This window comes from Nanorana parkeri, unplaced genomic scaffold (genome assembly GCF_000935625.1).
Source record: "Nanorana parkeri isolate BGI_ZX_2015 unplaced genomic scaffold, ASM93562v1 scaffold120, whole genome shotgun sequence".
Classification (NCBI taxonomy): domain Eukaryota; kingdom Metazoa; phylum Chordata; class Amphibia; order Anura; family Dicroglossidae; genus Nanorana; species Nanorana parkeri.
Genome location: NW_017306388.1, coordinates 133,165 through 156,064, shown reverse-complemented (window position 1 = coordinate 156,064; position 22,900 = coordinate 133,165). Strand labels below are relative to the sequence as shown.

The 22,900-nt window shown below is 42.7% G+C and overlaps 1 protein-coding gene across 5 annotated transcripts in view; it reads right to left on the bottom strand.

Annotated features, from left to right (window-relative positions):
* Positions 1–22,758, bottom strand: part of PHF21B (PHD finger protein 21B) — a 107,281-nt gene extending 84,523 nt beyond the window's left edge. For 2 of the 5 annotated variants that reach the window (XM_018553443.1, XM_018553448.1), the window contains exon 1: positions 22,418–22,755. In XM_018553443.1, coding sequence (XP_018408945.1) covers positions 22,418–22,471 — 54 coding nt within the window. In that variant the 5' untranslated portion in view covers positions 22,472–22,755. Of the gene's footprint in view, positions 1–20,150; positions 20,395–22,417 lie in introns of those variants that run through there. The other 3 variants (XM_018553446.1, XM_018553447.1, XM_018553444.1) reach the window with 2 other exon arrangements.
* Positions 22,759–22,900: the final 142 nt, after the last annotated feature.

Sequence of the window (22,900 nt, the reverse complement as noted above, 5' to 3'; positions counted from 1 at the left end):
ACACATATATACACATATATACACACACACAAAAAAAAGTTTACTCCTTTCCTCCTATGGCCTAAAGTAGTGGCACTGCAACAAAATGGTCGTAGTTTTATCAATTCTGGTGCTATGCCAGGTGATAGATTGCACAGGATGTTAAAACTTCCAGAGACATCTGTGTCTTTCTCCTTTTCCTCCGCTTATAGGGACTTACTGGTAGCACAGTCCCTGCCTGTGTCATGCCCACTGTTTGCAGAGCACGCTCTCACACATTACCAACTAGATCCTTTGTAATACTCCCTTCTCCACGGCTGCAACTTTTTAGATAGGGAGCTGTCCAGTGGGATCATGTGGCCCCATTTTAAAAGACAGATGAACAGCTATTTCTGCAGCATTTTTATTGCTGCATTTTGGGTTCTGTTAATCAGGGTACCCTAGATACCTAAATCATGACGGGCTGTGTAAACCTCACAATAGGCAGGGGACAAATTCAACCATTCTAGCTCAGATTGCTGGACAGGCTGTCACTTGCTACCTGAAAATTGGGCACAAGTACATCTGCTGAAATAGTTTCACTGTGGCAAACATCTTGTTTCTTGCTGCTTTCTTGCTGCAATCAACACATTGTACCATATTTTGTAATAACATCTACATTTTATTATTTTAAAGTCCATTTAATGTTTGTTTGTTTTTTCTTCTAAGAGTGATTAACAAGTATTTTTAAAGCTAGTTGTCATATTAAAGGGTTATTAAACACTTGCATGTTTTTGCATATATCTACTGCTAGCAAGCAATAGATATTTGCAAAACGATAAAAAAAAAAACTTTCAATGGGTTAATACTTACCTGCGTCTCTGCCGCGTGTTCCCATCCGAACATCTGAAAATTTCTCGGGCAGCCGCAAAGGATCTTGGGACGGGCGCATGCGCAGTTCAGATGTTCGGCCGGGAGACGAGGAGAGACACAAGGTAAGTATATGGAGCAGCGTGCACCCGCACAGACTCCTTGGGACATGAGAGAAGAAGAGGACAGAGGAGTCAGCGATGGATCGGAGACCTGCACCAGCGCTGAAAAGGACAGTAAGTCCTTACATTAGCATTGGGGGAGGGCGGGACTTTTGACTTTAATGTCACTTTATATGTCTTAAAATTATGTTTTTTGTTTTAATGGTAAATACAGTTGGGAAGCTGAATATATCACCATGCACCCTGTTAGACATTGCTGGAGGGGTGGAAGACCATGAGCAGGGCTTTTACATAATTTCTCTGAGCCCCTGCACATATAACAATGTGCTGTCAATCAAGAAGACTGTGGGTGGAGCTAGTCGTAGTTATTCACCAATAGGGCTATCAGCAGTGCCAGCACATACGCAGTTACAGCATGGGTGACAACGCTGTAGTGATTTACAAAATGTTCCCAGTCTTACTAATATCGGCAACTTCATGATATGTGATTTTATATTATGACCATAGTTCTACTTGGTCTACTGTATCTACAATTTACTGTCATTCTGGTGTTATTCTGTTGGGTTTAAACATAGAACCGGTTTCCCAGCATGTACTGCTTCTCTTCTGAGACTGCTATAATCTGCACTGTGTGTAACTGACAATAACAAATGAGCTCTGCGAGCATAGGGTTAGTCAAAGTTGACAAAGTGGACACTGCATGGCGATTCAACAAAACATGTGGGAAAAGTGAACTTGTGCTTTAAATGCTTCCTCCACTCTAAGTACATTAATTTAAGGACGGCTTAGGCTCCCGTGGATGGTGATGAGTGTGCACTATATGCATATTATATTTCAAAGGTCTAAAGAGGCCGTAGTTATCTATCCATAAGTAACATCAGCTCTTTTGCAATGCAAAGTGAGTTTTACTACAGCAAAACACAGACATAATCAAAAAGAAGTAAGTAGGTCATGAATCTAAGCATCTTTATACACAATGCATGAAACACCAGGCTATGACAACACTCAAAGGATGGGAAAGAAAGGAAAACAAGATGATAGAAAAGATCCTCAATCACAGCTGAGTGACAAAAGGTCCAGATAGATCTGTACAACCAGAGACCAATATTAAAAACACACACAATCTCCAATATGTATTCGCTGATCTCTCACAGCAAGGATGCATAAAAGAAGTATTTTGGTGGGAAGAAACATTCTCCGATTGTTCTCTATATTTCTACAAAATGCCTTTATTAACAGGGATGGTCCACCTAAAACTGATATTTGAGTTTTTTTGGTAGATATCCTCTGGTCCAGCTGCTTCTCAACTCTGCCAAGATCCAAACAGTGATTTTTCTGACCTACCCACTTGCTGTGCCAATAATAAGAGTATCTCACTTTTCTTGTTGGATCTGATCACAGGAGCTCCTGAAACATAAAATGAATCAGTGGGAGATTCAACGTACCCCGTCTATTGTAAGCTAAAGTGTCAGTTTTAGATATAATGATGCTATGACATACTGAGATGGAGGTGTGGCCACATACTGTCTGAACCAACAAAATAAAAATGATTGCCATATATTTGTCTAAAATTCAACTGATGATTTTCCTGCTAAGAGCGACATGGAAAAACACTCGAGTGGTTTCAGTGCCCGGTCTCACTTCTGTGCTAAAAGTAGATCTAAACCCAATCACTAAAATCTCATATCAACTATAACATAATTTCAAGATTTGTTTTCAATCTTTTTAAATATACAGTTTTCATTGAAACAATCACTGGTGATCCTTGGATGAAGCTCCGTGCTTAGGCACTTCCTGCTAACGGGTGACAACTGTCTCCCAATTGTGCTCCTGCATGGTCACCCCATCACATTTGCCCCTAGTGGTGCTTACAAGCAGCTTCATGCTCAGGCATGGTCCACCATTGTCACTATTAGGAAGCCAAACCAGATCAATGATGTGCAACTGTTACTGTATATGTATACAGGAAAAGACTGAAAGAATTTTGAGGGGATCAGCAATAGTTATATGCAAAAGGATGGCAAAAATGTTAAAAGGAGAAGTATGAGATGAGTAATTTCCACTCACCTCATAGTTCTAGCCGACCTGTGGCAATGAGACTGTCACAGGTCGGCTCAGTAGATCGGGAGGTGAGCGAACAGATAACGGCGTTCGCTCACCTCTCGATCCTATCACAGCTCTCTGCCATGACAGGGGAGGGGCTGGATTCCCCCCTCCGATCCGCCAGCGCTGACTGGCGGAACGGACGGGGGAGGGGGCGGGTACAGCTGGCTTTGCCTCTATATAGGCAGAGCCAGCTGTCACTCACGCAGCTGGGCGGATCTCGACATCGATGTCGGGATGCACTCCGGCTGCAGCTGTAGCTCGCGGTATACTGAGCTTAGGGTGACGGGAGGACGCTAGTTTGTGTCCTCCCGTTACCCTAAGGAGAACTATGGGGAAAAGCCCTGACCCCATAGTTCTCCTTTAAAGCAATATTTTATGGACGAAAAAAAACTTCCGTTTACTGTGCTTTAGTAAACCAAACGTAATCCAGTTAGGGTTTACATCTACCTAAAGCAGAACAATGGTCTCCCATTAATACAACATATTTGCCGCAGCATTTAATTACAAGTTCAGTTGCACTTACAGTTTGCTCTAAGGGCTTACTCGGATGGGAGTTTGGTTTTGCAGAAAAGGCACTGTCAGTTGCTTTGAGAAGAGAAAAGGCACTTCCAGTTGCCCTTGCTTTTGCACAGGAAGCATCAGGCCATTTGTAACTACATAACAAAGCTCACAAAATGCTTGCCTGAGTTACCAGCGGCTGCACCTCTACTCACTAGGAATCCTTTTCCATTCAGTCACGTTTAGCCAATCAGAACAGCAGAAAATACACTGCCGTTTGTAATGATGCTTAGAGAACAGATGCAGGCCATGGCAGAAGCGGAATCACACATACCATCAACCCCCACCACCAGCTATGGGCTTAGAATAGAAAACATTGCAATACGTGTAATTAAAAGTAATGTGTCCCTACAAAAAACAAGCGCTTTTGCACTAACAATTGCCTTGGTAGATCCAATAACATGATACTGCCGAGTCTGTCAGCGCCCAGGTTCATTTTATAATGTCATGGTAAAGTCAATGTAAGTGTTGGCATTTTGAACAATTATCTGCATCGTTCAGGCACAGAGCTGCGTCAAAAGTTTCCCTCGGCAAGCAGATTTCTGCCACCAGGTTAAAAATGCCAAGCTAAACGGTCACACATGATGAAGAATCGCAGTGTTGTAGAGCACGCTGAAACTCTGTAGAAATCACTTTTACTTTTCAGAAACTAGAAATAGGAAATCAAAAGTTTGGCATCTTCAATTTACATTTCCAGCTGCATAGCATAAAACGACATGGAGTTAGGAGCGCCTGGATGCTGCAGATAACTATTTAGAATAGATGCATCCAGTTGCAATTTAGTGTTCAGCTGTAAAATCAATCTAGAAACTGACAATCTTGCTGAGCTGGATGAAGAGTAACAGGAAAGGCTGAAGAGCTCACTTTCATTGAAAAGCTTAGCTTCTACAGGCTCCCTCCAGTGCTGGTGACTACAGACGGGCCTGAGCTTGGTGTGAACCCAGTTTGGCCAAACCCATTCAAAACTGTGACCGACGTTCTCCCCTCCCAGCCAAATCAGTGGCAGCAGTTGCATCGGGGCTCATTCCGCTCCCCCTGTGAGATGTATTATTATTGCTATACAGAATTTATATACCGCCAACAGATTGCTCAGCGCTTTACAAAATGGAGGGAGATGGTACAGCTACAACACAAATTCAATACAGGAGGTTTAGGAGGGACCGGCTCGTGGGAGCTTAGAATCTAGTAGAGTGGAAAATGCGCCTATACGCAACTGATTGGGTTGTAGTCACAGTTTTGGACGGGCTTGGGCAAACTCCGGCGAACTGAGATCTACTGGTGACTACTGGTGACGTAAGACATTTTATCACATGGACTGGGCTGAAGGTAAGGATCCGCTCTTCTGAACTTTCATCCACCTTTTTAACAGAGATCACATGATCAATGTCCTGAGCTCCAGCGACTGAAGGTGCTGCATTTCTTTAGAAAAGGTATTTCAGCCGTTCTCCTAAAGTAGATGTAAAATATAAACGGATGACATTTTGTTTGCTGAAGAACTGTTTACAACAAACAACTGCCATTGTTGTAAAAATAAAATCATTGTTTTCACCTTTTCTTTATCTATTGCTGCAGCTCAGTGCTGCTGATCTCCTGCAGCCTCTATGCAGCCACTTCCAGCGATGGCTGCGTGGTATTTCAGAGGGTCGGGTTCCTGATAATGACAACAGTGACCCAAGCCTGAATGTGTGTTGAAACAGCCTCTTGTAGTATCTGTTGGAATCCCATATGACAGGATGACAACGCAGAAGCACAATGTGGAGTCATACCAAGAAGGACTATAATGGCAGGATCAGCAAGTTTTATTTTAAGTGAACGTTTCAGATTTATAAATATTGAAAAAACTTTTGAAATGTCATTAACATGCTAGAAAGTTAAAAGATTTTTTACGATTGCGTTCACATATACTGTAAGGGCTTGTTGGTGTTTTTCAGTAACTGAACGCCAGCCACTGCTTAGGCATAAAGAAAACACAACAAATAAATCTGTAAACAATCCATCAAGGCAACTGGACTTGCAGTATTTTTCTTGAACACGTTTTGCTGGTCATCCGACTAGCAGCTTCCTCAACGCTGAGAAAGCTAGTCAGATGACTAGCAAAGCGTCTTTAAGAAAAATGCAGCAAGTCCAGTTGACTTGATTGTTTTGTTACATTTATACCATTACCTGGATGAATGAGAACCTTCACAGACAAACATCAAATAAAGTAGAAAAAATAATAAACATTTCCTTGCGTTGAAACAACATAAGGCACCACGGCTCACTCAGGGGACACTAACAGCAGAGTAAAATGCAGCGTTTTACCGTGCAGCTAGCGAGAACGAGCCCTAAAGCAGAAATCTTGCTTTCACATCAGAATCTAGATCTGCATTAAAGAGAAACAAACATCGCAGTTTGTTTTCCACTGCTGATTAATTGGCAATAGCAGCACTGATGTAAAACATAAAGGTAATTTGTTTTTTCTGCAATCGAGCTCCTCATGCCATGACAGCATCATTAGTATTCATAAAGTCCGTGATTATATTTTGATTTGAAAAGCAGTGGTTGGCTGGTAAATGTTTTAAATATGAACCTATATGCACAAGCTTTCATTCCTGTGGTGAAATAGTGGCCTCTCTGGTGCAGCTGCCGTTGTTGCCTCTGTATGGTTTCTCTTAGGCTAATCATTCTCACTCTGCCGATAGATCAAAGAATCTGAATCAGACCCCTTCAGTGGATGAAGCACGACATGGTACCCAGAGAGAGGGGACTGCTGTGCAAGGCTAATCAGGAGATACAGAATTTGCACACGCAGCAATTCAAAACATTACACACAGGGAATCTGAACACAAGCACAACAAAAGGACAACATTTGGATGACCTACACAAACATACACTGAGCACACCTAAGTGAACAGCGTATGGTTTACCCATGTAGCCACAGGAAGGTTGATCTTCGGCACAGAGGAGAGGCGAGTATGCAAAAAAAAGGGTAAAGTTGTCATTAGGATGGACTGAATTTTAAAGTTAGGGTTACAGGGAAGGTTAGTGTGAGGGGGTGTTAGGTGTAGATTCCCCGCAGGAAATTTATCAAAACTGGATAAATTGCCAGTGGCAACCAATCAGCTTCTGTCTTTCTTTTTCAAAGTTGAACTGAACAAACTGAAGACAGATGCTGATTGGTTGCCATGGGCAACTGCTCCAGATTCTGACTCTTCCAGTTTTGATAAATTGCCCCCTCTGTATCTAGGAGATCTGTGCTAACAAATAGAAACTACTACTACTACTACTACTTAACAAGTGAAATCTGATTGGCTGATATGCACAACCAAATTTCTTTGCTTCCATTTTTTTTTTGTATATCAGCTCCAATCAGCAATTTCAGATGTCTTTTCAGTTTTGCAGACCGCACATTATGAAATTACACAGCAGCACATACGAGTCTTAATATGTAATAAATGGCAAAACACATGAAACCAGGGCATTTGTTATATTTCCTTTCCAATGTGTTTGTAAAGGAATCACTGGTTCACTATGTATTACAATCACTGCCATTATAGGTCTTACAAAGTAATCTGAAACAAAATAAGGGATGTACCATACAGAAAAAAGCCAGGAGGAGAGCCTGGTCACGTGACTTACCGAAGTCACATGACCTGGCCTCTGCTAATCACTCTGCAGAGTTAGCCAAAGAGAATTATGTGGGAGACCACAGCTTGCATTTTATGAAGAAGGAAAATGCAGGCCATAGTGTGGAGTAACTCTGCTGTGCCAAGAGGAGAGCACGTAGCTGCATAAACAGCTTCGCTATAAACACCTATTTTTCTTAGGAGACCAGCTTCTCTCCTATCCTCTATCTTGATATCCAACTGGCTTATGCAGAATCTAGGTAGAGAAATCTACAAGGGCATTATGGGAGCTGAAGTATTACACTGCTACATTCACCGGCCAGCAAGAAGAGCCATGGAAATGTTATTCTTTTTATTTTGCATGGAGGGGGGAGAGCAGTGTGTAGGGATTGGTAAACCTGGAGTCCTGCTTTAGGCTAGGTTCACAGCTGGATGACCCCTGAGTGCACGGCAATCGTGCACGGCAATCGTGCACAAAACTGCGCCCACCGCCGGTGAGTCGCCCTGTGGGTGCCATTATTTTCGAATGGCACCCCAGTCGTGCTAGGCGGATTGCGCGGTTTCCCGCCGCGATTCCCCCCGTGCAAGTGAACACGATCGTGGTTAAAAGAGCCACGCGCTGTGTGTCGCAAGAAAAAGGTGCCTGTACCTTTTTTTAGCGATTGCCGGGTGGATATCACCCCATTGAAATCAATGAGGCCGAGCGGCAACCGCTGTGTGCACTAGAACACGATCGCGTGGCCTCGGGGAACACGTCCCGGGTATCGTGCAGGTGTGAACCTAGCCTAAAGGTTTAGCTATTGAACTCTGTAAACAAAGAACTTTTACAGGAAAGGAAAAAAACAGACATAAACTTAAACATGTGAAACTAAAACGAAGCCTAAAGCTCCACCACCTACATAGAAAAATATGTAGTACTTTATATTTACCCGATTACAAACGTTTTTTGTTTTTTTTTTAGCCCTGACCCTAAAAAAAATAAAGGACAATAAAAAAAATACCATTAAACATTCCGTGTAAGAAAATGTACACTGCATTCAAACATGTCTTCACATGTGTAGGATTCCTCAGTGTTTGTCATAGTACAAGATGTACTCTAGTCATAGAGCAGCCAGCACAGGAAGTTGTAGGCTATAGAGGGAAATCACTGCACAATGCATGGAGTCATCACAGAATGTTTTCAGCATACATAAGATCATGTCACTCCACACTGCGTTACTCCATGCTGGACTCATCAAATCAGAAATGATTTAAGACTCACGAGTGAATCAGCCTTATGACATTTAGCAGAATCTCTTACGAGATGAAGCAACACGCGTTAATGAAAATACACTCAGAAGAAACTCTTAAACGGAACAGCAAAAAAAAAAAAAGAAACAAACACACACCCACAAAACAGCTGCACTGCAATCCAGCTAATAGCAGCAGCAAACATTTATCATACCAGATAGCACATGCTTTTTTTTTTTTGGTCTGCAAGCTGCAACCGTATGTGGACACTGAAGATTACAAATGACATCTCAGGATGCTTTTAATCAATGCATTTCACTGATGGGGCAGGTGCTAATTTGTGTCCCGAACATGAAGGAGTAGATTGTTGTCAGAGACAGGCCTCACTTCCTGCTACAGGCCCAAAACTTATAATAAATCTTTCTTCCAGGTACTACAGCCAAAAAAAGATACGACTACAGTATGTAGCTTTTTACTTTTACTCCGAAAATTTGAGTTTCCCTGACATTCATCTTTAATATTCTTTTACAAATTACTTTATAAGGCTGATGTCAGACGGGCGACTCTGCCACTGGTCAATGGTTGAAATAGCAGAGAGTGGCAGAATTGCTCAGAGAGCGCCTGTTTGTCCTTATGGAATCGCTCTCTCTGTAGCTGAGGCAGCGAGATGTCACTGTCATCGCTAGCGATTGAGATCCAGCAACTTTGGGCCAGCGTCAGAGAGACATCTTTCTGCATCTGGCTATGGAGGGAGTGATTCCATAGGGACAGACAGGCAGCCTTCTTAGCGATCCTGTTGTTGACCATGTGTCTTTAGCGGCAGAATCACCCATCTGACATCAGCCTCAGTGTGTGAGTGGGTTGAGTAATCAATCACTGAAAGTATCCCAACCTTATACACTAGAACCTTACAAACCTACGAACCTAACCAAAATTACAGTTCAAAATATGGCTGCCCAGACCATGTGCAGAAGACAGGTAGACATCAAAGTGTTACTGTGGTCAGGCTCTAGACATTCAAGTAGTTACATATTTGTAACAAAAAGTAAATTAGCTTTAAAACAAGGTTTCACTGATCCAAAGGAAGCACTGGTTTATCAAAGAGCATCTAAGCTCTCCCTGCTCCTGAACAGTGTTTGCATGATGTAATCAGAAGGTGGCTGAGTCACTGCTGCGAGGGAGGAGCAGCATAAACTGAGTTCACTTTGAGAATTACTTCAGTGCTTCTGCTTTAAACTTTGAGGATGAATGGCTTCACTGTACCTGCAGCTACAACGGTCAGTGATGGCTTGTTTAAAAGCTCATTTTCTGCCTTTTAAATATATGTAAATATGTGAATGACCATATCCGGCCCACAAGTTCTTTAAGAGTGTAAATAAAATATATATACTACAGGGTTTCACTTGAGTTAGGCCTGGTACACGTTCTAAGCCTTTAAAAAAGGTTTCTGAATCATGTCAGTGGGTAAAGGCCCTGGTCTCACTAATTCACAATATACAGTAGTGCTTCATTCAATCTATAATACAGGATGGTGTTAGTCATCAATCACCAATGAGGTTATGTGAAATATCGAAACTAGATCAATAGACATTATTAGCTTGAGATGTCTATGGTCTCTTATCTATCTGGGCTTTTATTACAAAAAAAAAAAAAGAAGAAAGAAGAAACTGGGAGTAAGGCTCGATATAAATGGGCAAAAGAATGAGAGAGAATTACAGGCAGTAAGGTTATGTGCTGCCAGACCCACTATGATCCTACCTATGGGAGGACAGGGTGCCTCAAGATGTGATGCCTGGCATGGGCAGGCCTGGCTGTTAAACATATTTTCTATCTGCATTGGAGGGCTGTTATTTATTGTAAAGTGTTTATGAGTTTAAGAAGGTGGAATAGGTCATCGTATTTTTAGCTGTAATTACAGAATTGACTTTATATTAAAGAACTATTAATAACATTCAAAATTATGCAAGTCCCTACACCTGTGAAGACATATAAATATTTGACATTTATGCAATTTTACTTCAAACCACATGCTACATGTTAGGTTAAGGTCTCTGACACACGGGCCTCCTGTGCTAAACACAGGAGAAGTTATCTGGGATGTACCAACGACTTTTATGCTTCAAAGATCACTTTCTCCTGTGTTTATACTCATCTACATGCATTTATTCGCAAAAAAACAGGCTAAACATTCCCGGGATGCAAAAAATTCATGATTCTGTAAACACAGCTAGACTGAATGCACCTAAACGCTGCTGAATGTCTAAGGGCTTGTTCACACCGAAAGCGTGTGCGCTTCAGAGCGGTAGCTGCTGGAACACACCGCGATCGCTGAGAAACTTTGGGGCGGGAGGGGGCGTGGCGGTTCATTGTATTCAATGGCACCGCTTTCACGACCCCCCCGCCCCCGCAGTGCGATCGAACGCCTGGCAAAGCGTTGCCAGCGTTCTGTTCCACTGCAGACGCAAAAAATAGGGCAAGCCCACTCCCGCTCCAAAAACGCAAGGGGAAGTTTCTCAGCGATCGCGGTGTGTTCCACCAGCTACCGCTCTGGAGCTCACACGCTATCGTGAGCATAGTGAGCATTCAGCCATAGCAAATGATTACATGCTTTCAGGTGTGTTTATAAATGAGCTCCAAGCACACTTGGACTTTTATAGTTTGATAACACTGAACAGGAAGTTAGATTTATGTTTTAAAATATCACTCCTTTCTATAATACATGTTAAAGGAAAATTCTATTTTTTCTTCAGCGCAGCATGGTGCAAGGGCAATCCACCGTATCACACCGCACTGAGGCCAATAGATCTGAATGAAATGTCGCTTTGTGACATTTCAGTAAAGTTCCAAAAAAAATAAAAGTTTATAGTGCACTGCTCTGTTTCCAGCACATCACCACTGCAGACCTGAATTACACCTAGGCGGCACCGTTTTTGTGCGCATTAGCAGCATGCAGTTATTTACACGTTGTGCACATTTTTAATGCACGTTTTAAAGCTCTTTACATGAAGACAGGTGTTTTGACTGCACCTCAAAAAACAGTGCGGGTAACGGAAGAACGACATTTAAATGCGCAAAAACGCTAATGAAAATGTGCAACATGCTTCTGCAGCGTGTTTTTGGGCATTTCCAACGAAGTATATGGGGCAAAAACGCGCTTTTAACTGCCCAAAGAAGCACATGTACCTTTTTGGGAGTTTTCCTGCTGGCATTTTTCTGCTCAGGTGTAAACCAGGGCCATTGAAAATCATAAGAATTGTTGGGCATTTAAAAGCGCTTTTCGAACTGCTCAAAAACTCCGAGGTGTGAACCAGGCCTCAAAGAGAATCAGCAGCGGCTGTGTTCTAGCTGTTGATGTAAACGGGCCCTAAAAATAGTAAAGCCAGCGGGTGTGGATGACAGCCAGACAACTAGCAATTTCCGGGGGGAAAAATTCAGCAAATTGCAAGCCCCGTGTTGTTTCACAACAGGACATTGCTGACCTCTCCTTGCGACTTCAGTGATTTCTCATAGCCAGTGACCCAGAACAACTATGCAGATCAGAAGATCTCAATTCACTCACTGAATGCATGTTCTGAGTCACTGGTTCAGAAAGCCAACAGAAAACCACACTTGCAGTAGATGGTCAGTACCGTTTACTTATATTTGTATCATAATTACATTTTTAAAAAAGCTTGAATAAAGACTGATTTTAAAAGGGCAGTGCTACGTAAAATTCACCTGTATTGCTGTTATTACTAGTTGACCACCATTTGGATACAATAACTGGTATTCCTAGGTTTCTGCATGTCATTTAAAGCTAAGCTCTGTCAACTATTATGCAAAGATCAACTTTAGTGCTAACGTCACCACCTTTACCTGGCTCCTCTGATATAACTATTACTGTGATGGGCGGCCTCTCTGACCTAAAGTGAGATAAGGGTGGCAGGATGGGTGGACAGCAACATACCAACTTCCATGATAAAGTCAATCTTTGGGGGCTCCTGAGATGCTTTTTAACAAGGCTGAAACTAGATGTAGGCACCTGGAGGTGCTTGCATTTTATCCTAGCCTTGACCTAGCAATTGCCAACAACACCAATAGTACACTTTCAGTACAGCACCAAACCCACATTTTATGTTAGAGAGAACAGTGAGATCCTCTATCGCTCACTTGACAAGTGACAGCTGCATGGAAACGGGTTGCTATGGACAACGTTTCCTTCAGTACTCAAACACATAGGCCCATTGATTCCAGCCATGAGATGGGCTTTCTTAGACATATGTGTAGCATCCACTGAGCATCTGATAAACAAACTCCTGCATTAATTGATACAATTCACCATCTGCTACATTGCATTGTCACTTAGGCTTTAACTCAACTGTCACTTAATATTAAGAAAATGTTTAGTAACTAGTAACTAGCAAATCACCTATTGTCACATACGCCCCGTGCTAGAATCGTGTCATTTAGCCGACATTTCAAGATGAAATTCAGCCAGCTGTCATTGTGATCTGAAAGCCATCTGAAACTTTTTAGAAGTCAATGCGTGCCGCATATGCTTAGATTAATGAAATTACTTGAAGAAAGTTTTGTGCGCTCGTTACACTTGTGGTTTTAGCAATAGCCAGAACAGAAAATACAGCTATAAATATGCAAAATATATATATTCCAGAACCCGCATTTTATTTCTGGATCCTCTGCCAGAAAATAAAAAAGTTCCACAGAGTTCTGGGTCGATATCAGGAAACGGGCAGCATCTCTCTTTGTGGGTTTTTTACATTTGCTAGTTATTGCATACAATGCTATCTCATGCAACAGTGCTTCCGCCCCCATCCACCACTTGTCTTAAAGGAGAACTATGGGGTTAAGGCTTTTCCCCAAAGTTCTCCTTAGGGTAATGGGAGGACACAAACTAGCGTCCTCCCGTCACCCTAAGCTCAGTATACCGCGAGCTGCTGAGACGCCGCAATACATCTTCAGATTTATACACAGACGCCACAATATATCTTCAGATTTTTGTTGTACAAAAATGCCAGTAACCTGTTGATTTTCTTCCAACTAGACAAAAGTTTTCTAGCCTGCTTGAAAACCGAAAATCTTGCAGTTCTACAGTAATTCAGGTTGTGCACTTCCCATGCACTGGCAGATTCTCAGACGAAAATGCCATCGCAGACGAAAATAAGCAGATAATTGTAAGGTGAAAATCACTCCTCCTCATAGTTCGAGCCAACGTGTGACAATTAAACTGTCACACGTGGGCTCGATAGATCAGGAAGTGAGCGAACACATACCGTCGCTCGCTCACTTCTCGATCATCTCCCTGCAGTGAACAGTGACTGTCAGTCACCGCTCCCTGCAGGGATTCCCCCCTCCCTGCTCCGATCCTCCAGCGCTGACTGGAGGAACGGATGGGGGAGGTGGTGGACACTGCTGGCTCTGCCTCTAGATATGTGCAGCTGGGTGGATCTCGACAGCATTGTCAGAATCCGTGCTGGCTGCGGCCGTCTCAGTATACTGCGAGCTGTAGCTCGGGATATACTGAGCTTTGGGTGACGGGAGGACGCTAGTTTATGTCCTCCCATGACCCTTAAGAGAACTATGGGGAAAAACACTTACCCAATAGTTCACTTTTAAGGAGATTACAACCGATACCTTTCTGTGTATTTTCTAGATTTGTAAGTAGCAAAAGTGTGTGTTGCCTGGTTCCTGGATTGGAGAAACTGGCTCCTGAATTCTCAATGAACTTCTCTGTTGCTGAGATAGCCTCACATTGTCAGGATTCTGGTGATTTTAATGAAGATAGGATATCACCTTAAAGAGTTTGTCGAGCCATGAGAGATATCTCAGTTACAGCTGGAGTCTTCTGGAATAAATCGCCCCGGCCTGCTTATTTCTATTGAGTAATGACATTTGCCTGTTTTAGGCCACAATCATTTTAGGTACAGTGCAGGCAAGGTGCATCAGAAAACGACCTGCTTGCTGCAACTTTGATGCGATTTCCAGAAACACATGTACTACCCAGAGTTCAATGGTAACAAGTATAACATGGGCCCACAGTGCACCACAGCTAAAACCTACAGATGTGATTATCTGAGCCTCAATTCTCTGCTTTGTGCACCTTCAGCAATTCCCACTTCTTCTTTTACATTTTCCATTACATACTATAAAAATCCAGCTGGGAAAATAGAATAGGATCCCATCATGGCGAGTGCACAGACCTGGGAATTCAAGCACAGAGATTTTGCTATCAGAGTACCCAGGAGATGTAAGAAACTATTAAGCGGTTTAGCTACCCAGCACCCCTCAAAACCTGTAATATTAGTTTTGAGAAGTCAGAAAGGTATGCTGCAATAAATAAATCCAAAAATAGAGAATCCTAATTTGCCTTCCTGGTTAAAATGCTGGCTGACTCTTGGAATCTTGTCATTCTAGCAATAATGATGACAACAACATATTAAATCAAAAAAAGCCCACATTCACCAAAGTAATGCTACAAAAACTTGAACTTCCCCCTATTTAGGCCTGCTGGCTATGAATTATAATGAATAAAAATCCTATCCTTAACAGCAATTCTTTTATCAAGCTGCTATAATTTCTGATATTAATTAGCAGTTGTTGAGAGAAGGCCACAGGCAGCAGCCATTTTGCTTGGCTTTACACCAAAGACAATATGCTGAAGCTTGTTAACGCAACTACAGCAACACAGTTCATCAAACTGCAGGCCTTGTTTAAATTAAACATGCTGCAAGTAATGAAATCAGCACCACTGCATTTTACAGCTTCCCATACCACAATTACTGTGCACAGACTACAACAAACAAAATAGGTATGATAAGCTATTTCCTTCAGTTTTGCTCATGGCATCCTTCGTCTTTTTGGCTCAACCTTCATATCACTAAAGCACTAATAGCAAAGTGGGCCACTCTAGTATATGACATGCAGCTATTGACTGAAGTCAGCCAGCTTGCTAACAAACAGTGCCATATCCAACAGGGTTATTCACAAAAGGGTGAAGAGTTTGGAGAAGGCAGGAGAAGTGCACAATCGAGGGCAAAATAGCTGATTTGGATAGTGAGCTGAATTGGAGAATTTTTCCAAATCAGCTATGTTGTCCTAGATTGTTCACTTCTCCTGCCTTCTCCAAACTCTTCACCCTTTTGTGAATAACCCTGTAAATGTTTTTAAACTGATATATTTAAAATGGGGCTAGGCAATCATGCCAATGTACAATGTGCACCCAGTCAACTGCTAAGGTTGTCAATAAAGTAAAATAAAAGTCAATTGTATTTACCTTGAATGTGTCTAAAATAATCTATTGCAGCAAGCTTTTCACAGCACATCTGGGTAGGACTGTAACTTCTTGTCACATGATTATGTGCAATTGCCTTCTCCAAGAACACGAAAACACTTAAAGTGACACTCAACTCAGAAGTTAAACCTTAAAAATGCATTCAAGTTCCTCAACTATTAACAAAAATGTATCTTATTTGTGTATCACTCGGCTGTAGATCCTCAAATCATCTCTGAATTGGTGCTGACACTGTCCTTCCTTCTGGAGGGTGGCTACTTTTGTTCCCCATAGTCCCTGTGTGTGTTGTAAAGTAGCCACCGCTCCAAGCTTGCTTCCAGGATGGACTACAATCTCATGTTTAGTTTACTAATTTGTATTGCAATTGTAGTCCATCACAGGAGTGAGTTTGGAGTGGTGGCAACTTTACAACACACACAGGGACTATGGGGAACAAAAGTAGCCACCCTCCAGAAGGAAGGACAGTGTCAGCACCAATTCAGAGATGATTTGAGGATCTACAGCCGAGTGATACACAAATAAGATACATTTTTGTTAATAGTTAAGGTACTTGAATGTATTTTTAATTTAACACCTGAGTTTAGTGTCACTTTAAGCTGGTAATACACTACTAGATTTATTTATTTATTCATCCATGCTCAACAGTGAGGATGAACATAACTCTCGCTGTGGCTACTGCGTTCTGACAACCGGCACCCGCCGCTCTCAGGAGACCTGAACAGTGAATGCAACTGATTGGCTACAGTCAGAGTTTGGCTAAAAATGTTTGGCCCGACTCGTTTGACAAAAGTCAACTAAAGCCTTAGGAGAATATTTATCAAGCAGTCCATTTTACATTCACCAAACATTCACTGCAGGTGAGTCTTCCAGGGACATGTTTTTGTCAAGGACAGTGATTGATTCACCACCACCGAATATGTGGTGAAAGTCACATCCACAGCTTTATAACTATGTCCCTTAGATTGTAATTTCATCTCACTGGATTTAGGACCACTTAGAAACAAGCAAACCAAAAGGCAGAGGGGTTTAGCAAGCAAAGCTAACAGATGCACATGAGAAGCAAGTAAGTAAGAATATGTATCCTTATCAAGCCTGACTAGAGTTGCACTAAAAGTGCTCCTTGGCTCCTGATCTGCACTGACTGGCTCCTGAACTGCACTGACTGGCTCCTGTACGTAACACTATCTTAAGAAAAATTGTAACAATCAGGTAAGATGGGACAATATGCGCACCATAAACACTGAAATATCTCTACAATTCATAATGTTCAGGTTTACTTTACAAGGATTGGAAACAGCGATGAGCTGCCCATAGTAACCATCAGATTTTAGCCTTTATCAGCTTAACGCAGGCAGAACAATGAGAGATGATTGCTGTTTGGCTGCTACAAGTTACTGCGCTTTGCACATTGCCTAGCAATGTTTTCATAAACTTGGAAGCTTCTACATTGCCGACTTTGTCTGCTTTCAATGGTTATAACTGCTAAACTATTCTACCCTGTATAGACAAATCTGTGCACTTGCAAATCAAAGAGAATTGAAGACAATTGAAGCAAAATCTAATGCAAACAAGCAGCTGGGGTCCAAATCCCCCCAGAATGCTGCAGTACTTGCTCTTTTTTTTTTTTCCTGAGCTCCATATTTAAACAGTGCGTGTTGTGTGACAAGAATTAAGTCCGTGCTGGGATGAGATGACAACACATATCAGTTTATTAGACCTTAGCCAATAAGATTTATAGAGCAATGATAAAAATGAAGCAATGAACCGAATGATAATGTGTTGTGATAAATCACTCCCTTAAAGTACAGTTTATGAAGCAGTTTCATAAACTGGAAAAGATAACGATACAGCCAATGTATAAACTGGATAATTAGCACAAAAAGCAAAATGGGAACCCAAGAAATAAAAACTATATTATTTGTAAACATGCACAGCTGAGTGAACATCATCCTACTGGGTTGTAGAAAGTACTTAAGCTTGTTGCATCATCCATGCAGCTCAATCTAGATATTTAGCCACCAGAACCTTCAATTGAATGACCAGATTAAAAAGACATACAGGCCAAGTGTGTATAAAGCTTAAGTAAATATCAGTAAATATGGCTGAACGTATGCAAAATGTCCCCAGCTTTTTCCATAGCCAGATCTAATACATTATCCCCCCACTGTAGAAAACATAGCTCAACTATCTTTTAAATCTGACAATTATCATATTTCATTGACTTTGTCAAAGTCTTGCACGTGTTTAACAAGCTAATAAACTGCAAGTCTTGTAAAAAAAAAAAAAAGCTTCAACAGTAAACAGGTATTGAGATGTAGGATCATTAAGTTATAACTCTTATATTTGACTTAAATATGTTGCCTGGTGTTGAAAACTTCTCACTGCACCAGTTAGTAAAATCATTCAAATATGTATTCAAGTACTAAATACAAAGCGAAGGTCAATAGTAAACCTCATAAACATCTCAAGGTTTAAAGTATTCATGTAGTCATTTTCGATGCAGTGAATATCACTGCAGCTGCTCTTTAAAGGCTCTTAACGCACAACACAAACACGCAGATTGGTCCTAGAAGTGCATTGTTGCAGTAAAGCTCAAAAAAAAAATCTGCATCCTTGAAAAAAGCAACTGTAGTCAACAGCTTGCCTGTTTTACTCCATTTAAAGGTCTACCAGCCTTTAGCTATGAGGCGATGAAAAGGTTTTGCTTCGCTAAAAGAAAAGTATCTGATTTCTGATTCTGTGCAGTGATTAAACATCTTTGTGTGTTTCTGCACGAGTAAAAGGGGTGATTTGATCCCCTCCCCCTCCAAAATGGCATCAAAGCAATCAAAATGGTAATGTTCAGCATGAATGGGGCCCCATCCCCCATCTCAAACTCTGCAGACTTTTCTCCATGTTAGGAAGAAACCAACACCCCTTTCTCACAAAATGGAAGCTTCCACTACCAAACTGAGAGTGCTGACAAACCCTCATTAACATGACAAGGCTTCCAAACTCGAGCAGAAGTAACAGTGGAACATTAAATCACCGACCTGGGGCAATGGTTTGGACAAGGAAAGGACAAGGGGGAAGGATTGGGATCAGCAGATAATGAAGGAGCTGTTCCAAGTTTGGTGCTGAAAAGCTGCTGCATTCCTAAGGAAGGGCGATCGATTCATTGAAAGGGGGGGGGGAGGAAGCAAACTGCTCACATTCACCCTAATGTTTCCCAAAACAGCACACAGACCCCTAAAAACGAGCCAGCGGCAAAGCACATAACACACAAGCTCCAGCGTGAAAGTTCTGTGCATTTCGCTACACTGGGGGAAGGAAGAAGAAAGCTTTCAATGGCATCTGTCCATGGTACTGAAAGGAGCACATCCACATAACACACACATACTGCCTCCCCCCACTCTTCCATTTCCGGCACAGCACAGCCAAGGGAGAAAAGGGATGGGGGGGGGGCTCGCTGCAATTCTGGCAAGCAGAGAGTTAACTTTGTGATGCCAAGAATGAAGAAGAGAGTGAAAGTGTCTCAATAAAGCCAGAGGAGAAAGTGTTCAATGGATCGCCTGCCGCAGCAATCTGCAACAAAGAACACTCCAACATCCATCTGCTGTAGCCCTCATCATATAAACATCCCCCCCAGCCTCTATTGCATATCAAGATCACAAAGTCACTCCAAGAGTGCTTTTTTTTTTCTTTTAACGAGATGATCCGCTCAAAATGGACGCCTTGGAAAAAAAAAGAAGGGAAGAAAATCTATGTAACTACAACTCACAAGTGTGAGTGTGTGTGTGTGTGTGTGTGTGTGTACATGTATGTGTGATCTGCTGAGACATGGAGGTGACTGCTGCACACTGAGCAACCTTCATGTCAAATGACACACTTTAACAGGCTGTTTACAAAGTATGGCGTGTAGGGAGGGAGGAAAACAACACAAACAAGTGTACATCATGTTTCTGATGTCTCATCACTAGATGTATCATTATTTGTCTTGCAGAGATAACTTCTGCTGGAGCGTTCCCAGATACATTGGAGCAAAACAACGGGGGAAAAAAATCACTTAAAAGTATTGTGTAGCAACAAAAGCAGACCGGGAGGAAGGAAAGGCAGGAGTCAACGTTCTGTGCAAAAGAATTTTCATGTGATTTTTCTTGTGTTACACAGGAAGGGGGGAGGGTCAAGTAACTCAATGGCCATTCCCTGACACCTTTTATTATAAATATGCATTAAAAAAAATAACACAAGTCTGTTCCTTCACACGGGAATGATCCCTTTAAAAAAAAAAAAGAACGATGAGAGCCGATAAAGTTTGTCATCTTCCCACTGTACAGCTGCACTCCACCACAAAACAACAAATCCGAAGGATACGAAAATAGCTTGCCAAAAGAATGAGAATTTTAAAAAAAATGTTTACAAATCTGCAATTACCTGTGGCTCTTGCTTCATCCGTGCAACTAGTTTCTAAGGAAGAAAGAAAATAAAACCTACGACGCCTTGAAAAAAAACAAACAAAAAAAAACTAAGTGTATCTAGATAGAAAAAGAAGAGTGTCAGAGGAGGAGGAATGAGAAAGTGTTTCAAGTTTGATGGAAATGGGGAGGAACAAAGAGGCAAGTAAACACACACACAGTGCGTGTGTGTGTGTGAGGCAGTTTCCCCCAAGCCAGCTCATAAATATTCAGGTCTCGTCCTAATCTCCACGCAGCAGCACCGCAATATTACTTCCAAATCCTTGTTGCTTGCTCCAGCAAAAGACAAGGGAGGGAGGGGGCGGGGAGAGCAGGGAGGGGAGGAAGAAGTAGTGAGAGAGAGAGAGCTAGAGAGGGGGGAGAAAAAAAAAGGGAGGGGGGCGAAGAGTGGGGAGAAGGGGAGGGGGAAAAAGGAACAAGGGGAAGAGGAAGGAGAAGGAGGGGGTGAGTGCAAAGAATAGGAAGAGCGGGGAGGGGGCGAAGGATGGGGATGAGTAAGGACAGGAGGAGGGAGAGCGTAAGAAAGGGGGAGAAAGTAGATGGGCATAGTAGGGAAAGGTGTATGAGGAAAAAAGTAGACTACTCCAGGGATGGAGCGGTGAGGTGGGGGGAGGGCTTGGGGGGTAGGGGTGGACTTTGCGTATGAAGTTGTCAGAGAAAAACAGCAGAGAAATCTGAGGCATGACAGAAGGAGGAGAGTAAACACCATCAAGTAAAAGTGATGAAATGATGAAGAGTGGAACAAGCCAACAGCCTGAAGTACGCTGCCGACCGAAGCCAACGCCGTCATGAAATGGCAGCAAGGAATTACGCCTATGGAGAGACCACTGAGGAAGAAGTAAACACAAAAGTTAAAGCGATGGCGGAGGAAAAATAAAATAAAAATAGTAGCGAGTAGAGGAAGTGCTGAGCAGGCAGCAAAGTGTACGGTTAGCGGGTAAACGATATACAGCGATCGTACTGAAATACATCTTTCATATAAAGGTGGAGGGCCGAGTACTGAACGTGGGCATAGGGGGCACATAACAGGTAACACTCAGCAGAGTCTAATAGGAAAGGATCAGAACGAAGGGAAGGTCACAATTCCAATCAAAACCAGGACAGGAGAAAAAGAGGAGAAAGATGAAAAACAAAGTCATAAAAAGTGAAGATGTTTAAAGGGGACAGCACAAGCCATCGAACAGGCAAAAAGAAAAAAACAGAAGGAAGAGCAGGAGAGGGGTTTATTAAAGGAGGGACAAAGTTACATTCACAAAGCGGGATTTTTAGATCCGTTCAAAAAAGTAAACTATACCCCTATGGGTAATGTTCTGCAAAAGGCATAAAGTGGATCTGAACCCAATCACTAAGACCTCACGTGAGCCTCAGCACCCTAATGTCAAAAAGTTGTTTCATTCTGCAACTTTCCTCCATGCTGTTCCGGCTATAGGGGCCTTGTCCAGGCACTTCCTGTCAAGGGGCGACTACCGCCTCCCAATGTGCTCCTACGTTGTCACACTACACACTCAGAAAGTCACTACAGAGTGGCCTTGTGCGCAGGAAGTGGCTGAGAACGGTCAGAGGAGATCGGCAGCACCAAGACGCAAGAAATAGATGAAAATAAAAATGGCGATTGTATAGGGGACATGACACTTCAGTCCTCTCAATAAAACGTACACAATGTCCATACGAGGAACAAATAAGATTGTGCAAGATGTTTAAAGTAGATGTAAACCAAAAAAAAAAACCACAAGTAAAATAGTACAGTTCACAAGACGCGTCGCTCTGGCCAACTAAACATCCTCCAGTCAGGTCTACTTTAATAAAGGGGGTGTCACCTGCAATTTTCTCTTTTTTTGCGATTCCACAACGGGCGATCGGACAAGTTGGCTCTTATTGAGGTGGGAACTATTCAAAGATAACTAAATACATAAAAAGTACATTACTATGGGGAGAAGAGAAGGCTAAATCTTATTAATGTGTATTGGAAAGGCAACCAAAACTCCAAATGTGGCCACTAAGTAGGTGCAGGGGGGCCCTCAGAGGTGCCACATCCAGGACTGAGCACATACAAGGTGATGAAGTTCTCTGTGATAACAATGGAGCAGGTGACAACCCCCCTCCTTCCTCCATCCACCTGACAAAGTAGTTGACAAAGTGTCCCCAGCGAGGTGCATGTGTGGATCAGCCTGCTGAGCAGTAAAGGGGGCTAGGGGAGGGCGCCCCCTCAGGTTGGGGGGTCATTACCTGGTGACACTGGATCCCCACTTGGATGGCCTCCTGCAGGCTCTGCACTTCCATGTCCGTCCGTCCGTCCGTCCGCCCCGTGTCAGTCCCACCCGAGAAGTTTTGTCAACCCTCCCCCCCTTCCCGGGTTCTTCCTTTGCGGGGCGAAGTCCTGCGAAGCCGGGGCACTGAGTGAGCTCCTGTCCGCGGAGAACTACTCGCTGTGAGCAAGTTGTGAGGGGAGCGGACTCATCACTTCGCACTCCTCCGCTCACTCTCCCCCACCTCCGCTCCGAGTCCCCTCCACCTTCTTCCTCCGCCTGCTCCGCTCCGCCGCCCCACGGAAGTTTCTCCTCGGCCGAGGCGACTCTCTTCTTCCCGTTCGCCCCGCTTTTCCTTCTCTTCTGCCTTCGTTTTAGAGAGGAGACGCGGGGACTACTTTGCCGAACCGGAGCGCGCGGAGGGATACGCAGAGCTGGGGGCAAAGCTTTTTTTTTTTTTTCT